General features: G+C 38.3%; 1 protein-coding gene across 1 annotated transcript in view; it reads right to left on the minus strand.

Moving 5' to 3' along the window:
- The window catches only part of LOC107600329 (adhesion G protein-coupled receptor L2-like), a 93,899-nt gene that overhangs the window by 34,571 nt on the left and 33,973 nt on the right, over nt 1-25,355 (minus strand). Inside the window, exons 4-5 of the mRNA XM_016292197.1 lie at nt 23,386-23,495; nt 17,427-18,227 (exon numbers count right to left, since the gene is read on the minus strand). Of these exons, the coding sequence (XP_016147683.1) occupies nt 17,427-18,227; nt 23,386-23,495 (911 nt within the window). The remainder of the gene's footprint in view (nt 1-17,426; nt 18,228-23,385; nt 23,496-25,355) is intronic.

Here is a 25,355-nt window from a genome sequence, read left to right on the forward strand (position 1 = left end):
TTTATGCAGAAACCATGATTATACCACCAATTGAATGTGTATATGTGCATGTTTTTAATAGAAAATAATGCTTTTATTCAGCAAATACACATTCAATTGTTAAAAAGTGACAGTAAAAACATTTACAATGTTTCAAATAAATGCTATTCTTTTAAAATCCTGTAAAAAAAAAGTTTCCACAAAATATTAGGCCGCAAAAACATTTTTAAATGATAACAACCGTTAATAATAACTGATCACCAGAGATTAATTGAGCAGCAAATCAGCATATTAGAATGATTTCTGAAGACTGGAGTAATGATGCTGAAAATACAGCTTTGATCACAGAAGTCAATTACATATCAAAATATATTCAAATAGAAAATACTTATTTCAAGTTGTAATAATATTTCACATTTTTGATCAAATAAATGCAGAGCAGAAGACATTCAAAAGTCATGATTTCAAACTTTTGACAAGTGTAGCAAAAATGAATCACTCAGTATTCAAAGGAATGTGTGATATTGTTCTCAACAATATGCAATCAGTACATGTCTGTTAACATGTTAAAAATATGTGCTTTAGGGCTTCATTCCCCCTTTATCACGAGAAATAAAATGCAGCATGTTGTAATATTGAGTGGATTCAGAGCTCGTTCTGTACGATGATCCATGACGAATGCTAATGAAGGAAGCTGAACTGCTGGTTATCATTCTATTTGCAGCATTATAATGTAATCACAATAACAAAATCAACCACGGGCCTCTAAGACTGTGTGTGTGTGTGTGTGTGTGTGTGTGTGTGTGTGTGAGCGTGTGTGTGAGCGCGTGTGTGAGCGCGTGTGTGTGTGTGAGAGAGAGAGTGTGAGTGTGTGTGTGTGTGTGTGAGCGTGTGTGTGTGAGAGAGAGAGTGTGAGTGCGTGTGTGTGAGAGAGAGTGTGAGTGTGTGTGTGAGCGTGTGTGTGTGTGTGAGAGAGAGAGTGTGAGTGTGAGTGTGTGTGTGAGCGCGTGTGTGTGTGTGAGAGAGAGAGTGTGAGTGCGTGTGTGTGAGAGAGAGTGTGAGTGTGTGTGTGAGCGTGTGTGTGTGAGAGAGAGAGTGTGAGTGCGTGTGTGTGAGAGAGAGTGTGAGTGTGTGTGTGAGCGTGTGTGTGTGAGAGAGAGAGTGTGAGTGTGTGTGTGAGCGTGTGTGTGTGTGTGCGAGTGCGAGTGCGAGTGTGTGTGTGTGTGTGTGTCATATCAAACATCCAAAAGCTTTAACACTTCATCGTGAATAGATTTTATAAAGTTGAGGACAGAGGCTAAAGTGTGTTTTGTACTAATTTTAAGAACATTAATAGATGACTCAAAGCACTTTCCATCATTTTGACAGATAAACTAAATAAGGTCGGATCTGGTTTATTGTGATTTTAGCAACACTCCCACAGTGTAAAAAAAAACAAACAGAAAAAAGGGATGCCAAAACACAAAATCAACAACCTGAAACACAACCTTGATCAAACTAAAAGAGCTCTTGCCACCAAAGCTCTGGAATGATGTGCATGCCACACACAAAGAGCAAAAGTTACAATATTTACTGACAGATTAAAATCGAACAAGATGGAAAATGTACAACCCTTCACATCAAAGTGCTTGATAATGAATATTTGTTGCACAAACTACTCTCTGTGCCCACCTTCCATGCAAAGTAACAAAGTAACAAAATGATTAAAAACCTGACAAAATATAACCATTATTTGCCACTTTGACAGACTGTCATGCTCCAAAATAAAAATTATATTGTAACGCTTGTTTTAAAAAGTGATATTTTAATGCTTGTTTTTTTTTTTTTTTTTGCTGTTGTTTTTGTTGGAGTTAGCAATATACAACGTCCTTTATTTTTTATGCAGTGTACTCTTAAAAATCAGTAAAAGACAGACAAATTCAGTTAAAACTATTCTGTTCTTTATATTTAAAAAAATACCTTGATTAAAAACTATGCTATTGATCAATGCTTTTACATTTATCAAAAGCAAATTAAATCTAAGGTACACATTTACTTAGTTTTGGCTTTCACTGGGAATCAAACCCATGATCTGCTTTACTGTTTGAGCTAAATGAACAACCAGCTAAAAACTAATAATAAATAAAGACAATTTAATGCAGTCAAGTAATTTTCAACTAACTAAATTTAGCTTCAAAACATACAAGTCAATAGTCCGTAATAAAGAAGAACAAAGAAACACATACAAGAGTGCTTCGAGAATCTAACTGTAGAGGACTACAGTTAGTAAAAAAGCTGCTAAAGTTTGCCAGACAAGAGCAGTAAGTAATTTTCTTTTCTCAGTTTTATTGCCGTTTGATTATTATTGATGACATTATAGACAGCAGCAAGTCTAATAGGCTCCATTTACTACACTAATGCACTAATGATCTATTTTGACACATCAGTAATTTTGCCCCATCTGTTTACAATCCCTTAAGACATAACTGACTGTTTACATTCATTTTGCACTAGGCCTAAACACTGTGAAATGCAAATGCATTTTTCCCAGTAACATGCAGTTGCATAAAGTCAAATACTGTGGGTGTTCATCAGAAAACAGATGCACAAATGCAAGTGAGCATTTAAAAGTAGGGATGCACCGATCCGATATTCAGTATCGGTATCGGCTCCGATACGGTCATTTTCTTCCGGATCTGGTATCGGTTACACGAGACTGATCCAAATCCGATATTGTGCGTATAGTATTTTGTGTTATTGTTAATACCCACCAAAGGCACAAAAACAATATAAAGCACCATAAAGTTTTCGTGCACTATATTCCAAATGTTCTGAAGCCGTTACATAGTTGAATGTGAGGTACAGATGAATATTTAAGTCAAATTGACGTAAACTCGTCTCTCCGCTGCGGCTGTCAGTCATCCTCCATTCAGCATTCAAACTGCATGTCGCCGTTCGGTTTCGACAGTCAAGATGATGAAACTCTCTCCAAGAGCGCACAGTAACTGAAGTTTAAACTGTTCAAAGAAAAGGCTCAATAAACTATCGCACAGATTTAATACACTATGCATCAATATCTCTTCACTTTGAGCTTTTCTATGCTGCGTGCTGTGACTCCGTGTTGCTTCAAGCGCTTCATTCTGCGCTTTGTGCCGCTCTGTATTTGAGTTTTTCGTATTATAATACTTTTGCGCAATGACAGATTATTAATAGCCTTTCTTGTTCTGTCCTCTATCATATGTTGCTACCTCCACTACTGTGCTATACATTTAAAAGTCATGTCTTTACATTTTATAGTATATATTTATATATAAATATATTTGGTTACACTTTATTTTGATAGTCCACTTTAGACATTCTACTAACTATAAGTAACTTTGTAACTACATGTCAACTACATGTCAACTAATTCTCATTAATTTGCAACTGCACGTCTACTAACTCTCAGAGTAGACTGTTAGGGTAGGTTTAGGGTTAGTAGAATAAGTTGACAAAGAAAGAGTTAGAAGATATTAAGCAGACAGTCTACTAATACTCTACTAACTGCTAGTTGACATGTAGCTGCAAAGTTGCTTACTGTTAATAGAATGTCTAAAGTGGACTATCGAAATAAAGTGTAACCATATATTTAGTTGTTTTTCACGAAAGTATTTTACAACAATACAAAGAGCAATGTGTAACATTTTACCAGATTTAGTCCTACACCTATTCACTTTTATTTGTTGGCCACTAAATAATATTATTTCACTAAATGTTTAGATTTTATTAAATTATTGTGCACTCATGATTTTTCTAGAATAACTTTTGCTGCTGAATTATCCACTAACCTACTTTATAATAGTATTTTTGTCATAGATTATGATTATATATATTTTTTCATTTATTTTTCTTTAAAATTAAGTTGTCTATATTTAGTAGATTGTGTTTAACACACAAAACAGTGATGATCAGATCAACACACTGAGGTATAGAAATTCTACATTGATTATAAAAAACGTATCGGTGCTGGTATCGGTATCGGCCGATACTCAGAATTTTTGGTATCGGATCGGATCTGAAAAAAATGGTATCGGTGCATCCCTATTTAAAAGCAGTCACCTGTCAGCAGTGCTGGGTAGATTGTAGTCCATTACTGATTACAAATTACATGACAAAAATTGTAGTTAGTAACAATCTGAATTACATATATTAGGTAATGTAGTCTTATTACTCTTATGTGTTCATCACAGACTTGAATGATTATTGTGTACCATACTGGAGAAAAAAAAGAGAAAGAAAATATATTCCGATCTCTGTTTTCTATATCATAAAATGCATTAAACAATAAATTACAGATGTAGAATCCAATAATAGTGTTTTCATCATTGGATTGTTTCTAAAATTATGAACAGGAATTTTATAGCATTACAAATGCCACCCATGTGAGGTAACTGATCAGACCATGTATATTTCTGAAACAGAGTCACATTAACAATTAAAAAAATTATTACAAAAACACATTTAATTCACAACACTAAAACGTCACCACACTAATGAAGTCAGTTTGGCACGCATGTGTGGATTACGCCGTAAATTACATGAATTTTTGCATTTTATTATGTTTTAAGTCCAAAGGCATTATAATGCATGGTTAAATGATTCAATGAGCGATAATTCAAATACTAATTAAAATGCATCCATTTTCTATGTAATCATAGCCACCTGACTAATGGATGGCGTGTGCAATTACACAAAAACTGGAATTTATATAAATGGTAGGTTCATTTAGAAAGGAAAATGTCAAAGAAGAGAATCAATCCTTTATGGATAATTTACTGCCATAGTGTGAATAATATGTAATCATGTAATCCATCCATTTTTTTTTACTCTTCACTATAAACACGATGAAAGTTACAAATTTCACTTGTAGCCTTGAGGTAAGGTAACATAATCATTCTATATTAATGCATAATGCAAACAGTCCAGTAAAATTTTAAATGGTTCAGACAACTCTGAAAACAAGGCCGTGCAGAAAGACAAGTGAAACATATCAAACGGTAAATACAGTATATGATAAAAGAAATGTATTCAACACGGAATGTTAGTGTTAAATAACTATTAGCTGTTGCTAATGCTCTTAATCTAAGAAGGTCAGATATTTCATAGACCTCGTTTCTGGTTGACATTTCAAAGTCACGCTTCATTTCTTCTTTATAAATAAGGCAAGACAGCATCTGTCCATCGATCTATTTCAGTGTTAAATTATTCTATTTAAAAAACCTACAGCAAATAACTCATTTTTTATTGACTAAGCGTTGTTCTATGCTGCTTCATGTATTTTTTTGACGAAGGAAAAATGTTGTTGTGAAAATCATAAATGCATGTTGAATATACATTCGCATGTGCCTTGATTAAAATACTTCTGATTTTCTATTTAGAGTTTTTAAATCTGCTATAACAGTTTTTACTCATGTATGCCAAAAATCAGGGATTAAAAACAAAATAGTTTGTTCTGAAGAAAAACTGTACGCTATTTTACGTTGCCAGTTTACGTATTATTTTGTATTTTATTAGTCTACAATGCACTCATTAGGTTATTTAACAGAGCTGCAACACTCTGAAGGTGCATAATTCAATAAATATTCAGAAACAAGGGCAATTACACATAGCTTATATTTTTTTCTATTACTATATAACTTTTACTAGACTGCTGATCTAAATCAAATTGTACTATCAAATATTACATAAATAATCAAATAGTATTATTATTTTTAAAATGAGACAAATCACTGCCTATTCTGAATTTATAGAGAATGCAGTTTTTAATTTTGGGATCAAAATCGTTATTGAGCATCGATAAAGTTCACTGTTACTGAGAAAACACTACTTGTAAGTCACTGGACGAGCTTCCAAACCACCAATCTGGAAAAATTCTGGTTTTGTTTCTCCATTTAATGAAATCAGCTGATTATGATCCAGATATCTCTGAACAGCCCAGTGTGCAACAGCATCTAAAATGGAAGAGGACTAAAACAACAGGAAAGTGTGTTCTGCTTATGGTTGAATGGACATAATTGACGCCGACTTGTGCTTATTACTGCTCTGGATGCTTCACTGAATAAAACCTGAAGACTGGCTAAGCGGTGTCAGTTCCTTTCTATCAGGCTAAAAGCAGGAGTTGCCAAATGCAAATGTAGTCTTTGTCCAAAGTTTCCTCCAGCTGGAGTTTTCTGCTGGTTGCCATTTGGAGGTGGGTTTATTACACACTGGTGGTGTCAAAACAGTAATTTAGGATCAGCATGTGTTTGTGCTGTCTGGGAAAGCACCAAAGTGCCAATTCTTTGGTGCTTCCAAGATCTCAAGGTCTAAAAAATAGAATTGCACTAAAACAGAACAAAAAGACCAACAACAAGTTAAAAAAATACATAAGCATACAGAAGTGATTCTACTACTGGTGTGTTGCATCAACATGCATGTTGGTGTAAATTATCACCGCTTTGGGCCAAAAACGTGGTTTGAATATACTTTTTTATTGCCCCACTTCAGGCATATTCACTGTACACTTACAATCAATAGTTTCTTCAAATGTCTCTTAGCCTGGCATTTTCTAGTCCATGCAGCTCCTAAGAACCCTCAAGGGAGAGTCTATCTGTAGGGTTTCAGATCCACTATTGATTAAATGACTGAATATCGGTTTCCATTGTTGACAGAGTCAACTTCCCTGACATCTCTAGCAGTAATGTGTGATTGAGACGGATGAGGACTGAGGATCAGGTCATCTGAGGGAAAAGACACTTCGCACAAGAGTATAGGGTTTTAGACCATCTGGAAACTTCCATTTATAACACTGACAATCACAGATGTTAAGAAATTAATAATTCATAAGTACGTGTCCAATCTTTTCTAAAGTTTTATGAAATATGTAGGGCTCTCCCCCCTAATATTCAACTAAACGTTAGTCAATGTGAAGAGGCTTAGTTGGCTAAAATTGTATCAATCGGTTAGTCGCAAATAAAAAAAAAAGGTCTGTGTCCATGACAGATAGCTCATTAACGGTTGCTGCTTCAGATAATTACAGAATATTGAGCAGGAAATCCCAACTTTGGCCTATCATTCATCGACCTCAAATATGGTTTATCATTTAAAATTTAGACATGAATAGGCTATATATTAAATGCCCCCTTAGTAGAGGTCGGCCGATTAATCGCCAATTTTTGGCATTTTTTAATTAATCGGCATTGGCCATTGTGCTGCAAATTAGGCCGATTTATAGGCAGGTGCGCATCTGCGGGCAGCTAAGCGTTATTGCGGAACACCGGAGCATCTCTCTCTCTCTCTCTCAGCTTCAGCTAATGATGGAAGGGCAAAACAGAGCGTTTCGAAAGCGTAATTACGATTTACCCTACTAGAATTGATGCCGGAAAGTTATCATATTCATATTCATAAGTGCAACAAGTCATTTGCATGTGAAAGTAGAAACACATGCAATTCAGACAAAACTTCTGGGCTTCTGGGCTGATTATATATCCTCATGAAATGTGTGTGTAGGTCCGACAATAGCATCCACGATGTCATCGCTTGTGGCCAGTGCACTCAAAGCAGTTATGAGCAGCAGGCTGTGTAATATGTGTGAACTCTTTTATTTTTGTTATCACTTGGCCATTTGACTTATAGCAGTGTCCAGTGTCTCCCATACATTGAGTTATCTGTGGCAGCTCGTCACCGCCACAAATAGATTTCCCACAAGGGTTATACTTCGTTGAATAAACTGAGCACTGCACGTTTTAAAAAAATTAAAATGCAGCGCGGGTGTTTTTATATGAATGTATCTTTGAAAAGAACCGACCATCTTCAGAAAAGCTTCGATGTCATTTTCATTTCATCTTTCCTGTAATGCCTGATAAAGTAGCGTTTGTGAGCGCAGTGCTTATTTGATTACAGCCGTTACCGGGGAAACCGCTATATCTCCCGCTCCAACAGCGCCTCCTGCTAGCAGAGAATGAATTTGCATTTGCAAGTCTGTGGGAAACACTGGTGTCTGTCAGCAAACATAAGGGCCTTTCGCAGCGCTTTAGTTCCAGAACTAAATGTACAGTACTAAAGTACTGGGACGATTTTGCGCGAACTATTTCCCAGTACCATTTAAAGGGTCGCATTCGCACCGAGAGTGTGTACTAGAAAGTGACGTAAGCCGGTCGACAGAGTCGTCATTTGTGCGCGGCGTTCAACAACAGAAACAAAGAAGAACAACGTTAACAACAGGAGGACGGAGGACGCTGTGATCGGAGCTGTGTTTTTGTTGTGTCTCGCGGGTTTCACAATAATGGACATGGAATGTCGACGTATACGTAAAGCGATTGAAAGAACGGAAAGGAGGACTAAGAATCTCCAACGACAGCCGGCAGTGCTACATTTGCTGCAAGTGCACTTCAGCGTCCGTCCATCTATCACTGTTCTCCATACTTGCGAAATAAGTTGACACAATGTTTACAGTATGTTTACACGGCGTTTTAAATCATGGCGGGTGAGGGCGTTTTCATACACGTTTGGCCAATCAATGTCTACTTACGTCACGATTAGCACCAGTTGTGCTGGTTAGACCCTGCTCCGGAGTAGGAGCTAATTTGGTTCTCGAAAAAGGCAGTCCGATACTAAAAATCGCACCCAGTTCCGGCGGTGCGAAAACGCCAAAAAGTGGGTAGTTCCACAATTAGTTCTGGTACTATGAAAAGGTTCCCGCGGTGCGAAAGGTCCTATAAACAAAAAGCATGCTTCAGAACTGTTTTGAGAAGGTGCTTAAGTTTTGATCCATGTATTATTACTCTGAATTAGGCTACTACTACTATTACTATCTTGTACCCTGCAATAATCATTTACTCAAACTCACTTTTATGAGATAATTAAAAAAAAAAACGGCCCAAATATCGGCATCATATATCGGCCAACGGCTGCCTTGATTTCTAAATATCAGCATCGGCCAGAGAAAAACCTCTACCCCCGACCTCTACCGCCTAGTATATGTTTTTAAGTAATTAAATGAATATAAACACATGATAGTCGACTTAGTCGGCCAACGAACAAAAACTGTCTGACGGCCGATCGTTGGCTTGGTGTGTTCCAGGCTTAATGGCTTAAATGAATGACTATTAGTTGACTAGAAAAATCTTTATTCGGGGCAGCCCTATTAAATTTGTAAGTATGAGTGATAGCAATAGCAATGCTTAAAGACCAACAATTAACCTTCATTAATCTTCTTTCTAACTGACTAAACTAATAGCAAGGCACAATCTGAAGTACTAGTCTAGTCCTACATATACTAAGGGATCTAGAGCCTGCCAGATCCAGGCCCAGATTGTTGTCGCTGTCCAACGTCTACAAATTGCAACCTGTGCCAAGCAACCAATGGGAAACATTCAGTAGATTAACATCTGCATCTCTTCAGCCGTTGATAATAGACCACATACTGTAGAGATAAGCTGCTACTGCTTTCGGATCTGCCTGCACTTTACCATTCAATCTTAAATGGAGCTCAAAAACACTTACACTCTAATTTTACAGTTCAATAAATGCAGTAATGCATCCATGTATTGCTGACATTACATTTGGACTGTACTGCCAGACAGTGTTGGGAGTAAAGCATTACAATTTCCGCAATCAGATGACTTTTTTCAAGTAACTTGTAAAGTAACTTACATCAACTTTACATTTACAAGAAAATATTGCTTTGTCAAATAAGCAACACCAGTTACTTTGTTTTTTTTCCATTTATTGAAAGGCAGCAAAGCAGAAAGGTTTTTTGAGCTGCGCCCTCTACTGTACAGATGTGAATGTACATTTCCTTCAGCCTGAGGCCTATTTATTTCACTTTTGGTGTGCAAGGGCTTTTACATCTGCCAAAAAGTAGATTTTTTTTATTTTTTATTATTTATTTTAAAAACAAACAAGCAAGCCCAGCCCAGATAAGAAAAAGAAACACAAAAGTAACATAACACATTACTTTCCAGAAAAAGTAACTAAGTAGTGTAATTAGTTTCTATTTTAGGGAGTAACGCAATATTGTAATGCATTACTTTTAAAAGTAACTTTCCCCAACCCTGCTGCCAGTGGAGAACTGGCCCCCAGTTTTTAATTCTCCATTATCCAACAACAAATGGAGATTTTCGTTCCTTACTTATGGCTTCCACAACAGGACACTAAAGATATTATGTACTATGCAAAACGTCTTTTTGAAGTACTATGGCATGATTTTTAATTAATGCCTGCTTAGGGGTGATGACAATTTGCTGTTGTGATCTGTGATGCTCGCGCCGCAAACCGTTTCAGGCGTTTCAGTCTGATTTTAGAACTGATTCAGAACTGCTTCATCAAGAGAAACACCTGTTTTGTAGAATCTCTTCAAAGATTTAAAGCTTTAGACCCCACACCAGTGGAGAACAGGCCCCCAGTTTTTAATTCTCCATTATCCAACAACAAATGGAGATTTTCGTTCCTTACTTATGGCTTCCACAACAGGACACTAAAGATATTATGTACTATGCAAAACGTCTTTTTGAAGTACTATGGCATGATTTTTAATTAATGCCTGCTTAGGGGTGATGACAATTTGCTGTTGTGATCTGTGATGCTCGCGCCGCAAACCGTTTCAGGCGTTTCAGTCTGATTTTAGAACTGATTCAGAACTGCTTCATCAAGAGAAACACCTGTTTTGTAGAATCTCTTCAAAGATTTAAAGCTTTAGACCCCACACAGGCATTACATTTCCACTTATCACCACAGACTAACAGGTGTCAAACGCTCCATTGCTAAACGACAGCATTAGCAGGTTGACTGGTGAGTCCCTGTGAATAGCCACAGGCACATAAAAACCAGACGGATTGGTGCCCAAGTCAGAGACTCCATTTAGAAACGCTGATGTATGTGTGCTAAACACCAAAGAGAGTGGAAATGTGGCTTATTAACTTCGGGACTGACACTGCCTCTAGGAATACACTGCAAATGTGAAGCAGGAGAATGAAAAACAGGCAAACAGTGAGGAGGCGAAAGGGGAAAAAAACAGAACAATACTCCCTTTTTTCTTGCGCGCTGTTCTCGGTTCTGTTTTCTGCGAATGCTTCGATTCAACTCAAAATGTTGAAACTCAAAACACACAGAGGCGCCCTTGTGAGATATTCCCAGAGGACAGTGGCCTTCAAAACCACATTTTATTCTCTTATTAAGCTGATATGCACCAAAACTGGCTTTAAGTAAGCTATATTTTATGACTTTATGTATTAAAACAAAATGAACCAAACAAATGTAATTTCAGTGGTAGCTATACGCTCTTTGTGCCTTTTACATCTTTTACACACAATTTAGGTTCTGTGGGACATTGAATTTCTTCCTCTTTACCTCTGAAAAATCCTAGCAATTACTGCCTCATCAGATTCCGAATTTTTACCTTTTTTAAAGACAAAATGGTCCGTGTGCATCACTTAAAATGGCTTTAAAGGGGTCATATGATGTTGCTAAAAAGAACATTATTTTGTGTATTTGGTGTAATGAAATGTGTTTATGCGGTTTAAGGTTCAAAAAACACATTATTTTCCACATACTGTACATTATTGTTTCTCCTCTATCCCCCGCCTTTCTGAAACGCGTCGATTTTTGCAAAGCTAATCGGTCTGAAAAAGCCAGGTGTGCTCTGATTGGCCAGCTATCCAGTGCATTGTGATTGGCCGAATACCTCAAGCGTGTGACGGAAATGTTACGTCCCTTACCATATTGTGATGCCTGCGGCAACCACATGTGACGACCCTGGGGATCGACAGCGCGATTTCCTCAGCAACCAGCACGGATCAGCTCCAGGCATGACAAAGCGGATATCATCCTCTTTTGGAAGACCAAACAAAGTTTCGCTTTCACAACGAAACACACAGCGCCTTCACGACATTGCGGCGACGGCAACAACAATACTACAGCGAGAATAAAAGTTACGCCTTCTTTCTTTGCGTGAACATTTGGGCTGCGTTATGCAAATCTTCCCACATAGTGAGGTAGACATGTGGGGGCGTGTTAGAACAAGCCATTTTAGGTAGGTGTGGTTGACTCTTAACGTTTATAAAGAATATCTCTTTGGATTTGAGACTTTAGTCTTTGCAACTTTACAGATCTTCTTTATGCACCAAGAGCTTGTAACACTCCAAAGAGAAAGGGCAAATTGAAATCGCATCATATGACCCCTTTAAATTGTCAAAATGAGAAGTTAAAGTGTCAGGATTGAATGCATTTTATTAGTAGTAGTAGTAGCTTCTCTTTCAAGAAAGAGCCGTCAATGAGAGTTTAAAAATGCATTTGGTTCCTTTCTGACTTGCTCTCTTTTCTGAATATATAATGTTTCACCGATGAGTCACGAGACTCTTTCGTTCTGTGCTTACAGTTAATATGAATTGATGCTCACAATTAATTTGACATCTGGAGCTTAATGCATTGATTGTAACATAACATTCAACGAGAAAAAAAACATGGTTTACCAACTGTGATGATGTGATGAATGTGACATCTTTCTCTCATCAGACAGCTGTAATCAATCCTTCATAGAAAACGCTATCATGGAATTTTTCTGTTGGAGGAAACGGGAACGCAAAACTAGTCTCCTGTTCATCATTAAAGCCGTTTATGCACCTACGACGACTTCCAAGTTTGAGAATCCCGTAAATGCCCATTAAAGAGATACTCCACCCAAAAATGAACATTGTCTCATCATTTACTCATCCTCATACCATCCCAGATGTATATGACTTTCCTTTCTTCTGTGGAATAGAAATGGAGTTTCAGAGAAAAATAATGCAATGGAAATGATGGTAATCCATACGTCCCCAGTTGATAAATCAATGTCTTATGATGAGAAACAACAAAAAAATATGAAACATGTGACCTGGTAATCTTGAAAGCGATTGTTTATAGTTTTCTCAAACACACTTATTGTTTTGCTTCAGAAGACAATGATTCATCAAGTGCCCTTGGATTTAGCTGGTCATAGCTGGTGCGCAGGCTGCTTTTAAAGGGGTTTTGACCACTTCTTTAGCTGGTCAGGCAGGCAGACCACCTAAAACCAGCTCCTTCCAGCTTAGACCAGCTAATGGGGTCGTACGGATTATTTCTTTTTATGTGGTTTTTGAAACTTTAACTTTCAGGGATCCATATACTGACATTATATGGAGAATCTCCATTTGTGTTCCACAGAAGAAAGAAAGTCACATACATGTTTGGGTGGAGTATCCCTTTAAGGCCTGTGAAAATGAGTGAAAAATGAGGTAGCTAAATGGCAGATGAATGGTCTTTTCACATCAGAGTGGAACGAATATGCATCAGGTTGAAGGAAGCACAAAATTCCTGCTCGTACAATAGAGGGTGCAACACGAACCTTTAACCTATGACATCAGTGCGGGACAGAACCTTACGAGAGCGGAAAATCCTCATTGCCTCCAACCTGCTGGATTTTGTGGATAAAATGTCAAAGCTGTGGGAGCCAGCGTGAGCGGAGAGGACCTGGAATAATGTACTAATAAATGTAATGTACCCATCCAAACTCTACTGTGGAGTACAAGTCATCAATACTGTTTTCTGTGCCACCAAGTGCTCTGATATATGAACCAAAACTCAAATATTTTTTGATGGTCTAACTCCAAAAAACTGACATGCTCACCGTACAAAGTAACTTTGCTTTGTCAGTAGGCACATGTTCATACAGCATACCCATATTTGTGTTTCATGTATTACTATTGTGCTTTGTATATTCTGTCATTGAAAAGCACATCTCGCTACAACAATTTGTTTGGACAATCTAGACGTAGATTTCTGCAATGGTGCTCTTCACACGTTCCTCAAAATAAATAGACCGGAATAACAGATTTAGAAAAGACAAAGAGAAGATTAAATGAATTAGAATGTCAAATTAGACACACCAAGGTCCATTTGTTCTTCATTTAGCCCAATGTATTTTTGTCAGTCTTGATTTGAACACCTTTCGGGTGCATCTTCATTTCACATTTGATATGAAGGCTCAACACTGAAAAAACAACAAAAATAAGACTGGCTCGCTAACATTATTATACAGATTTCATTATCAAACGAATTTGTGTGAAATGACAGGAGATGATTTCTAGCTAGAAATGGAATACAAACAGAAATCTTGTTGTATATATTGACAAGTTTGACACATTGGGAAAAGCTCAGTTCTCTATTGTGGTTCGAGATGCTTTTTCAGAGCACGCTTCTCATTTCACACTGATTCCCTTATAAATCAGACGTGCTTCAAATCCGTCTGTGCCCTCATGGAATTCTAAGAATTGTGAAGGAGGATTGTTACGAAGGATTTAACACTCTCTGTTCCTCGACTCGCAGTAGCATTTGAGGGTGTTGTTACAGCAGTTAAAGAGCACAACGGTGTCCCTGGTACTCTTTTAAAAGCTGGAAATTGTGCTAACATGTAATTACCCAAAGTACAACTCACAGTTGAGGCTTAATACGCAGCTCATAAAGTCTGGTAATGAGATTTAATGGCTCCCATAGACGCATCTCGCGTCATCAGTTTCGGATGGTGTAAATTCTACAGATGCTTTGCGGGCAGGTATTGCTGTGGGGCTTCGCTGCGTTCCCTGTGAATATTAATGCAAGCAACTCATTTTATCTCTGCGCTCAGAGATCAGGCTTAGAGATTTCATTCCCGCTAAAGAGACACTATTTACATTTTCTTTCGAAGAAAAATATTTTACTGCAACATTGAGAACTGAAATATAACAGTTTAATATTGAGCAGTCAGAGAAGAAATATTTTATATTTAACATTAAATTACCTGAGGTTTAATGGCAACAAACAAGTGCTTTGTGTATGTTCAGCACAAGCTCACTGATGTAAAGCTATGCTACTGTGAACAGGAATGTCTAATTATACTTTCATTAACACAGCAGATGTCCTAGTTTAAGCTCTGGTTTCATAACCACAGTAGTGACGGAAATTAACATTCCCATTAAGGGACGTTATTTGCCCCCTTAAATTGATTTCCAGAGGCATTTTTTACCTTTATAATGGCTTTTTATAACCTTATTAAATGTATCCGTCATCTGTCAAATTTTTACATTTAATTTAATTCAATTAGAATAATAAAACACTATAGGGCTGCTACCAATCAAATAAAATCAGCATCTTTGCACTGCATGTAAAGGGGCATTTAGGTGCATTTACAGAAGCTCTTTAATGCAGCTCTGAGGTGGCATAAATAAACATTAACAGGACCTCAGGGATCATCATAAAATAAAAAAAGCATTTCAAGTCAAGGTTACTCACTATCTTTATGGGTGAGTCATAGAATCCTTCACCTGATTTACTCAAAATCTGATTGTTTTTCACATTCAAATTTATATTTAAACTAAAATCTAACTTTATTCATTAATCAGATTTACATTTAGTAAATTAAGATTTGTAAAATTATTATTATTTTTAGATCAACTTTCTAAAGCTTTCTAAAAGAAATTGTGGAACAAATAGACATGGGTATCAATATTTTTGGCAGCGACTGCAAGTATCATATCTGAGTCTGTGGTTCAGATTTTGTATTGTCATGGTCTCTGTCACTTTCAGACCCTTCACAGCTCAAGGGCTCTTTGTTTTGACCAAGGGTGATTTCCCAGAGGTCCTCCCAGAGGTCCCAGCACAACACTATTAATGTAGCAACAAGGTACAACCACTCCACAATCAAAAACGGGATATAGCAGCTGGACAAGTGTTTAAAGACTTGATGTAAACCTGCAAGAATGAATGAAGCAAGCCTGGAATTTCCTGTGAAATTCGACCCAATAGCTCAAAATCAAAATCAAATAGGCAAAAACAACCAAACTCAACAAAACCACTGGCTTCTCAATGGCAATTCAAAACTATCCCAAATTTGCTGCACTGCCCTGATCACCCACTAATGGCAATTATGATAATTCAGATGTTAATTACATTTACATGTGACTGCCAGAGCGAAAATAGGCTGAACGCATGCATTCCCTGTCATGCATGGTGGGCCAGTTAAAATTTGGTGCGTCGACTTAATTGTAGCTTGAAGGGGGGGAAAGAGGATCTTGGAATTTCAAGGCTCGACCTTTGCATGCACACGGCTGAGGACAGCAGACAGAAATGGAAACAATCAGACCTAGTCAAAAGGGGAAGTGCTGCTAAAGCACAGCAGGCACCAGTGCCACCACTTACCATAGTTTTTATGGAGCCATTTTTGTGCCACAACTCTGTACACACAAGGGGATATTGTAAGCACGCAAAAGTATTTTACATACATGGGAACTCAGTTTTAAGCATTCAATTCTAACAGAAATTCTGAGATCTCTGTGACTGCAGTACATGTGCAAGATCTCACTGGCTTTCTCTCCTCATACATACTCTGTGTGCTCAGAGCTTTCACTGCTCACATGCTCAACGGCGCATAGCTTTTGCACCAGATTTTCAACCTATGAGGGATGAGGGGGAAATATTGATGACTGGGTAAATTTTTTTTAGAAACAAAGTGTCACATTGCCCTTCTTTGCAAAAAGATACACGGTTTTACAATACAATAATTCTTTACACATGGGCACGCCTTTTTGCACATAAAATACACTATTGCATGCACAGGGTATTTGGCACAAAAATAATAACATTGTGTTTCTGTTTAATTATTCTTCTTGCTAACAAAAGAATGTTGTCTAATGGCTCACAATCACAATTAATGGCCCTTGATGACTGATCTTTTCTCCTCTGGCAAGTCATTTCTCAAGCCATTGTCGTGAGGCAATGATACATGCATTTGGCCATGCAATGACTATTGCTTTAACACATTTCTGGAGAAAGCAAAGGCAACTAGCTTAGACTATAGATATTCGTAAGCAGGGTCAAAGCTAGGCTTAGTTAACACATGCTGTGCAATTAGAGGTCTACGCTTGGTAGCGCTGTCATTCCTTGAGCCTTTTTGCAGCCAATGATAACTGCATCTTTCCATGCACATGCTATGCATTTTCCTTTACCACACACCAAATGATATTGAAATTGTCTAAATGTATTGGAAATCCCATTCTCTTGGAAATTAATCAGATTCCAATTGGAACAAGTTGAGATAATTTTATTCTAGGCGTTTCATATGCTTTTGTGAAACATGCCAATTGTGAAGATCCCCCTGCAGCTCCCGGTCTGAGTTTACGGGTGAGATTTACAAGGTTACGGAAAAAATAAAGGGGAATAGGACTGCAAAGACTCATCAGCCACTCGAGTCGAGCGAATGAGAGCCTTGCTTGGCTCACTGCCATAATATGCCTTCACAAGCAGTCACTGCGACAATCACACAAAACGATAATCCCATACACTTCAGCTATTTTGATTTAGAGGACTCTCTACAGTACTCAAAATTAAAACTAAATCATCCATAACAGCCTATGCTCTGCAGACAAATCAGACTCCATAAAGACCATAATGAGTCTTACCTTCATCTGGATCGGGTGGCCCAAACTCCAGATTGTATCGCAGAATGTAAAAATTATTCCACACGTATAGCTGGTTATCCCTCGGGTTGTAATCCACAGCTGCGATGTACTGATACTGGTTAGGGAAGAGGATATTGACATACTCCCCTTGCCCCAGTTTGGTGTTATACACATAGTCAATTTGGCTCTTACTGGCCTCGCTTTCATTCTCTTCATAGGTGGAACGGACCACGTGAAGTATGCCGCACACCATGAAGGCATTGGAGGCCGAGCGTTTGTCGTAGACGGTCTCCCAAGTGACCTCAAAGCGCAGAGTATAAGGATTGAGTTGGCTGAGAACGATACGTCCGTTATTCTGTTCTGTAGCGTAGATAACCCACAGTCCCCGTTCATCAACTGCCAAGTCAATGTCCGTTTTCCCGCCCCAGCGATACGGCGAGGTGTCGTGGTAGTTGGCATTTGCGACTATGGCCTCCCCGCTCTTTATCCGAGTGCGCAAGTCAAACTTGACGATATTTCGCGTGCGTTCCTTGTTGAAGAAGATGGCCCCGTCGTATGCCACAAATCCGGTTCCGTCAACACGGTGTGGAAGTTTGTAGGTAGTCGTCTGTCGGCCGCTTCGCAAGTCGTCGAGTGAGGCGTACTCTATGAGCGTGTCGGTGCGGTACGGAGTCCACGGCATGAAGTAGATCTTGTCCCCCGCCTGCAGGGGGTCTTTGCACCAAGCTCCGGATTGCTGTTCCGCCTCAAAGACAAAGGCTGGATCTCCTACCACTTTCAGAGTCCCAGGGCAAATAAAAACTGGGAAGAAAGTTCAAGAACCAGAGTTAGAAAACGAACCAGGAATGCACGCTACAATGCACTCCAATACCTACTATGCATACTTTAGGTCCAATTCTTTGGGTGTGTGTAAGTAAAACATGGCTTTCAAAAGCTAATGTACCACATTTTCACTTAGGCAGTGTGATAACTGGTGTTGCGTGCATAGTCGAAAGAAAACGAGAGGTTAAGTGAGACTCTGTTTTGAGGTGGCCTTGCTCCCTTGAGATGGTTCTCAAACAAGCGTAACTGAGAGGAACAGACAAGAGGGAAAAAAGAGGACAGCAAAAAAAGTCCTGTAAATGAAAACAGATGAGAGAAACAATGCTAATGGACAGATAACATTCCTTTTGGAATATCTACGTTCACGGTTCTTTTACGTCGACAGTATGGGGAAGGTTTGTCGGATTGGTCGCAAAAGCCATACCTTTGAAAGTAAACACACATACATGGATTATGTCTGAGGAAAGAACCAACGACACATGAGAGGCGGGAGGAAAGGACACGGAGGTCGAGGGAACAGGATGGCAATGCTGTTCAGGACAGATAGGATGAGAGCCAAAGAGAAGAGTCTTCGCTCATGTCACTGAGGAACGAATACGAGAGCGAGGCCTTTGCCAAACGCGCCCGTCTTTGGTTGGTGTTGAACCAGTTGGAAATGCAAAGTCTGTGGTGAACAGCATATCACATGCAGATGGCTACAGACAGTCGGCCTCTCTCTCCCATCAATATCATTGAAGGAAAAAGCCAAATAAAATTCAGCCAAAGTTCATTGTACATGAACCAACTGTGTCAAAGAGCTCATCTTACTTTAACGTGAAGCGTGCGATTGTTGTGCTACTAGTAGCATTGAATAGAATGGCATAAAAAAAATTTTCAAACAGGTTTTCAAGCTGTTTTTCCCTGTCTTAAAAACAAAAAGGTCGCACTTTAGTCTCGCCATTGGCTGAGTCAAAGTTGGGTTGGACTAGACACTTAAAGGTAATTTTTTGTTAACCCCACAGTGTTTGCACTTTGCAGGGGATCAACTGAAAGACAGCTTACTTACAATTGGCTCTGCACATTAAACTGGGAAATTAGAAAGCATTTCATCATAAAAATTGCACGCATGACCTTGGGTAATGGACAATAATATACAATATAAGATTTCCGTTTAATATCCATGTGTGAAGTGTATAAAAAGAGGTTGATTTTTGACATTTTAACCTCCAACCTAACATTCTCTGGGCTTGGGTTCGATAGATCTCCATCTTGATATCATGTAGCAATATTATCAATGTTGAAAACAGTTGTGCTGCCCAATATTTTTGCAGAAACTGATACATTTTTATCACAGGATACTCTGTTGAATAGAAATTCCAAAAGAGCAGCATTTGTTATTATTAATTTTTTTTAAAAAGGGGTCATATGATGCTGCTAAAAAGAACATTATTTTGTGTATTTGGTGTAATGAAATGTGTTTATGCGGTTTAAAGTAAAAAAAAAACACATTATTTTCCACATACTGTACATTATTGTTTCTCCTCTATGCCCCGCCTTTCTGAAACGATCTGTCGATTTTTACAAAGCTCATCGTTCTGTAAAGCGAGGTGTGCTCTGATTGGCCAGCTATCCAGTGCGTTGTGATTGGCCGAATACCTCAAGCGTGTGACGGAAATGTTACGCCCCTCACATACTGTTGATGCCGTGTCCGGCCGGAGCGACGAGACAAAAATATTAAAACCCATTATAAACGAGGCATTTGTTGCATCCAGTGGGGACATAATTACTGATTATAATGACTTATACTGTCTTTTTACGCGTTGCGTTGCATTGCATCACGCCGCGTAAACATAAAACTTTGTCTGCATTTGTGATCAGAGAAATGACAAACAACAAGTGCTATTCTACACTGCCCAAAACTTTGAATCATCAGTGGCAAATCCTTTAGATGAAAACGTACTTACGTGAGTCAGAACTGCCGACATTTTAGTCTAACGTTACTCTCCCAGGATCAGTAAACAGTCCTCCATAAAATGTGCTGCACACATCTGAATATTTGGGTTAAACTGTTCTGGAACAGTGTTGTAAATACCACTGATTTGTAGTCGTGTCCTCTATTGGAAGAGCAAACAAAGTAGTTTCGCTTTCACAATGAAAAACACAGCGGCCTAGCGTGAGGGGAAGGCCGGGCTAGAGTGAGCTGAGGCGGCGTGGTCGAGAACGGTGCGCCCGGCGGATCCGACGAATGAGCAGCAACCACATGTGATGGACCCCGGGCTGGACTCCGCTTCGTCCACGGTGAAAGTTGATGTATTCCCTCAGCGACCAGCACAGATCAGCTCTAGGCATGACGAAGCGGATATCGTCCTCTTTTGGAAGACCAAACAAAGTAGTTTCGCTTTCACAATGAAAAACACAGCGGCCTAGCGTGAGGGGAAGGCCGGGCTAGAGTGAGCTGAGGCGGCGTGGTCGAGAACGGTGCGCCCGGCGGATCCGACGAATGAGCAGCAACCACATGTGATGGACCCCGGGCTGGACTCCGCTTCGTCCACGGTGAAAGTTGATGTATTCCCTCAGCGACCAGCACAGATCAGCTCTAGGCATGACGAAGCGGATATCGTCCTCTTTTGGAAGACCAAACAAAGTAGTTTCGCTTTCACAACGAAACACACAGCGTCTTCACGACATGGCTGCAGCGTCAACAAAACTACAGTGAGACTAAAAGTTACGCCTTCTTTCTTTGCGTGAACATTTGGGCGGCGTTATGCAAATCTTCCCACATAGTGAGGTAGACATGTGGGGGCGTGTTAGAACGAGCCGTTTTAGGTAGGCGTGGTTAACTCTGAACTTTTATAAAGAATATCTCTTTGGATTTGAGACTTTAGTCTTTGCAACTTTACAGATCTTCTTTATGCTCCAAGAGCTTGTAACACTCCAAAGAGAAAGACCAAAATTGAAATCGCATCATATGACCCCTTTAAAGATATTTGTATGGGCCTTTTATGCATTTTTTATAGATAGGACAGTAGAGAGAGATGACAGGAAAGCACTGGGAGGAGAGAGGGAGTGGGATCAGCAAAAGACCTCGAGACAGGAATCGAACTCGGGTCCCCGTGAGCGCAGTTGCGCTGTATGTCGACACACTAACCACGAGGCTATTGGCGCCGACAAAAGAGCAGCATTTAACATCATAAATGCATTTACAGTCAGTTTTGATCAATTTAATGCAGCCTTGTTGAATGAAAGTATTTTACATTTAGTAGACGCTTTTATCCTAATCACTTTTATTTTCCGCCACAAAGTGGTAAAGTTTAAAAAATGGTCACACTTTAGTTTGGAGACCAATTCTCATTATTAACTAACTATTAACTTTGACTTTTGCCTCAATAAACTCTTAATTTGCTGCTTATTAATAGTTAGTAAGGTAGTTGTTAGGTATGGGGTGGATTGAGGATCTAGAATATGGTTATGCAGAATAAGGCATTAATATGTGCTTTATAAGTACTAATAAACAGCCAATATGCTAGTAGTATGCAAGCTAATAAGCAACTAGTTAATAGTGAGAATTGGTTCCTAACTTAAAATGCTACTGAAAAAGTTAATGTAATTACTAAAAAAATAAATACAGAGAGAAAGAAATATTTGATTTTCAAAAGACATATCAGAGTCTCAAAAATTTTTGGTCACCACAAACAGGACATGGTCCTCTGACATCCATCTGAAAAAAAACTAGAGGCTTTCAATAGAGAGACAAACACAAGAAACAAAGCATCTGTAGAAAAGATGTCTGAAGACATCTCTCAAGGACACAACGGCCATTAGCTGCAAAACGGGACAAAGAATCAGAAATCCAAAAGCTATTAAACACAGAGTAAACACCTTTCCATTTAATCACTGACGGAGAAACAACGGCACGAAGCTAAACGCTGAAACAGACAATGGCTCGGTTCCAAATCCTAATGAGCTGCTTACTGTATAGAGAGAGTATTTTAAGGCTTCATTGTTGCACTCAAAGCATGCCAAATGTCTGTTTCTTTCATGGATAAGGTCATCCCAGAATGCACTGCACTGGTTATTTATATTAATTTTAAATGTATAAATATATACACAGCAAATAAGTGTACTATTGGGTTTGTGTTTTGTATTCTTGCACTTGTTAGGTTATTGTGTGATTTTCTTGGCAACATGGTAACATGAATTGTGACTGTTGATAGAGTTGCTGCGCATGAAGAGAGTCTGAAGTCACTTAGGATGTGTGTTTTCATTTAAGATGCTTCCTAAGAAGAGCAGCTCACTATGTTTTGGAACAGAGCTATGATATAAGGATAGAAGCTGTTAGTAAGCTTACTATGTATGTTTGAAGCGGTATATTATGTGTGGGGTGCTATTACTTATTCAACATCAAAACATGGGTCAAACACGAAAAGGGGGTTTCAGCATCAAAACAATAAGTTTAATATAGCATTATTTGTATGCATTTATTTATTTATTTTTAATAGACTATCACACATTTTTACCATGATTTACACAGCAAAAAATTGTGTCTGCATATTTACTGAATCATCAGATGACAGTGCAGCCCTAAAAATACTAATTGATTGCAATTTTAAATCTTTACCAATCTTTGCCACTTACCTTCAAACCACTAGGTTTGTATATAAAATATAATCAAATTTAGTAGGATCACTTTTTCTTGTACATATTTTATTAAGTACAGATCAGAATAAATATCTTGTTTTATTTTTACATAAATATATCTGTTATGCTGAATGACAACGGAACATTATTTCACCCACATATTGACATTTTATTTTCACAAAGGTTATTTAAAACATTAAAGCAGACACTTTACTTGCGTTTAATATGCTTTTCTGTATATAAAATCATTTTTGTAAACTTAATTTGATGCGGACACCAAAATGGGACGTATCATCTTTGACCCACATACAGATGACGTTTTAGGGTTGTTTTATTTATTATTATTTAAAAAAAAATAACTTTAATGTTATATGCCATACCAAATTCCATAATATTACATTTCAGCATTTTCCTGTTCTACAATTACTTCGCAAAGAAATTACAGTAAAATAAATGAGATAAAACTGTTATTATTATTTTTTGGTATTATATATTTCAGAATATTTGTAAGATCACTTACTGTATGGCACACATTCATACTGGACCTCAAGATACTTGTATGTCCCAGGACACGGATCTGGAAAGACGTCCGAGCCAGTGATGACAACACACTGCGTCCGATTGTTACACCTGAAACACCGAACAACATTCAATGAAATCAATTAATGCACAAAACTCCTCAGAGAAGTGTTCACTTAAAGGGACAGTTACCCGAAAATGAAAATTCAGTCATTATTTACTGTTTTGAACATATTTTAAAAAATGCTGGTAACCAAACAATTTCTGGTCCCCACGGACTTCACTGGGATTTTTTTTTCATACCATGGAAGTCAATCGGGACCAACGACTCTTTGCATACCCAGATTCTTAAAAATATCTTCTTCAACACAGTTTTAACTTCACATTAGCACCTTACATGACCTCCTCCCACACCTCTAGATTAGTTATGTGTCCATCGAGCTTATGAATATTTGCTTCTGCATGAAGACGTCTTGTATCATTTTTGTTAATTGCACCTTCCTTGCATCATGTTCTGCATGCACTGAAGTGTGGCTGTGTTAATGCATGCTTACACATCCTCATGTTAACCACAAGACACTTTAGCTTTAGGCTATCCAGGGGGAAAAAATGTATTAATTAAGAAACAAAATCATTAATTCTAACTCAAGGCCAACTGCAAGTAATTCTGATGCGGAATATAAAACAGAAAAGTAAAAAAGGGCAGAAAACCCTAAAGGACTTTCAAATTCTCTTCCAGAAAACTTCCAGTTTTGGGGCTTTTCACACTGTTTAACCTTGGGTTATTGTCTCTTTAAACCCTGATAGCTCCGGAGCAGGGTTAGCACCAGGGTTGCCAAGTCTGTGGTTTTACCGTGGAATTGGGCGACTTTTAAACTGTTGCTGCTGGCTGTATCTTTTCTCCCCTGCAGGTTAAAAGTTTAACATATTGCATAAACTGTATTTGACTGAAATGCTTGTATTGAAATCTTTTACCCATTTTAAATTTGACCAATGCTAAAACTGTGCTGGATCATGAGTTTTGTGATCATCAGGATGGAATGAGAGGTAGAGTTGAGTGTCATCAGCATAGCAGTGATATAAAAAAGCCATGTTTCTGAATGACAGAACCTAGTGATGCCATGTAGACAGAGAAGAGAAGTGGTCCAAGAACTGAGCCCTGAGGCACCCCAGTAGCTAGATGTTGCGACTTGGACACCTCACCTCTCCAAGATACCTTGAAGGACCTATCTGAGAGATAAGACTCAAACCACTGGAGTGCGGTTCCTGAGATGCCCTTTGCCAATAGGGTTGACAGGAGGATCAGGTGGTTAACCGTATATTTTTTAATTTGTAAGAATTTTCTATCCATCTCTTCCAGGTCAAAACAGACCCGAATGCATCATGATGGTTAATCTTACTATTATATAGTCCAAAAAGTATGTCCAGGACAAACTGGGAGGAACAATCAGCTACAAGAGTGAGACAAGCCTGTTATTTTAACAGCTCACGTATAAAATTTGAAGCCTAGAAACACTAACTGTTTCTAGGTTTGGCTAGAAACAGTTGTTGGCTGTTAAAATTGGCCTAAAAATATTGTTGGCTATTAAAATTGTGAAATTGTGAAAATGAATTTGAGGATTACATGAAATGGATTTAAACAGAGCTGGGAAAACTGTACTTGATAGATGAATTAACTGTTATGTAGAAACCTTTAAATGACATGAACTGAACTGACAAAATGTGAATTGAATGCACATAATCAAAGTAGCCACAATATCTGGTTTGCTTTAGATGCTTTAGGTTTAGACAGTCATCAGTCTGTGTGTGAGTTCATACATTTACTCAAACAAGAGAGCCTTCAGAGAGCCACTGTAATATAAAGAGCAGATATTTACTCAGGACCGCAGGTACACTGTAAGGCTCTGCCATTTCAAGTATATGACCACCTCGTGCAAAAGAAGAAATTAAATGTCAAATTTAGGCTATCAT

The sequence above is a fragment of the Sinocyclocheilus grahami genome, unplaced genomic scaffold (assembly GCF_001515645.1).
Source record: "Sinocyclocheilus grahami isolate Dianchi unplaced genomic scaffold, SAMN03320097.WGS_v1.1 scaffold281.1, whole genome shotgun sequence".
In the NCBI taxonomy this organism is placed as follows: domain Eukaryota; kingdom Metazoa; phylum Chordata; class Actinopteri; order Cypriniformes; family Cyprinidae; genus Sinocyclocheilus; species Sinocyclocheilus grahami.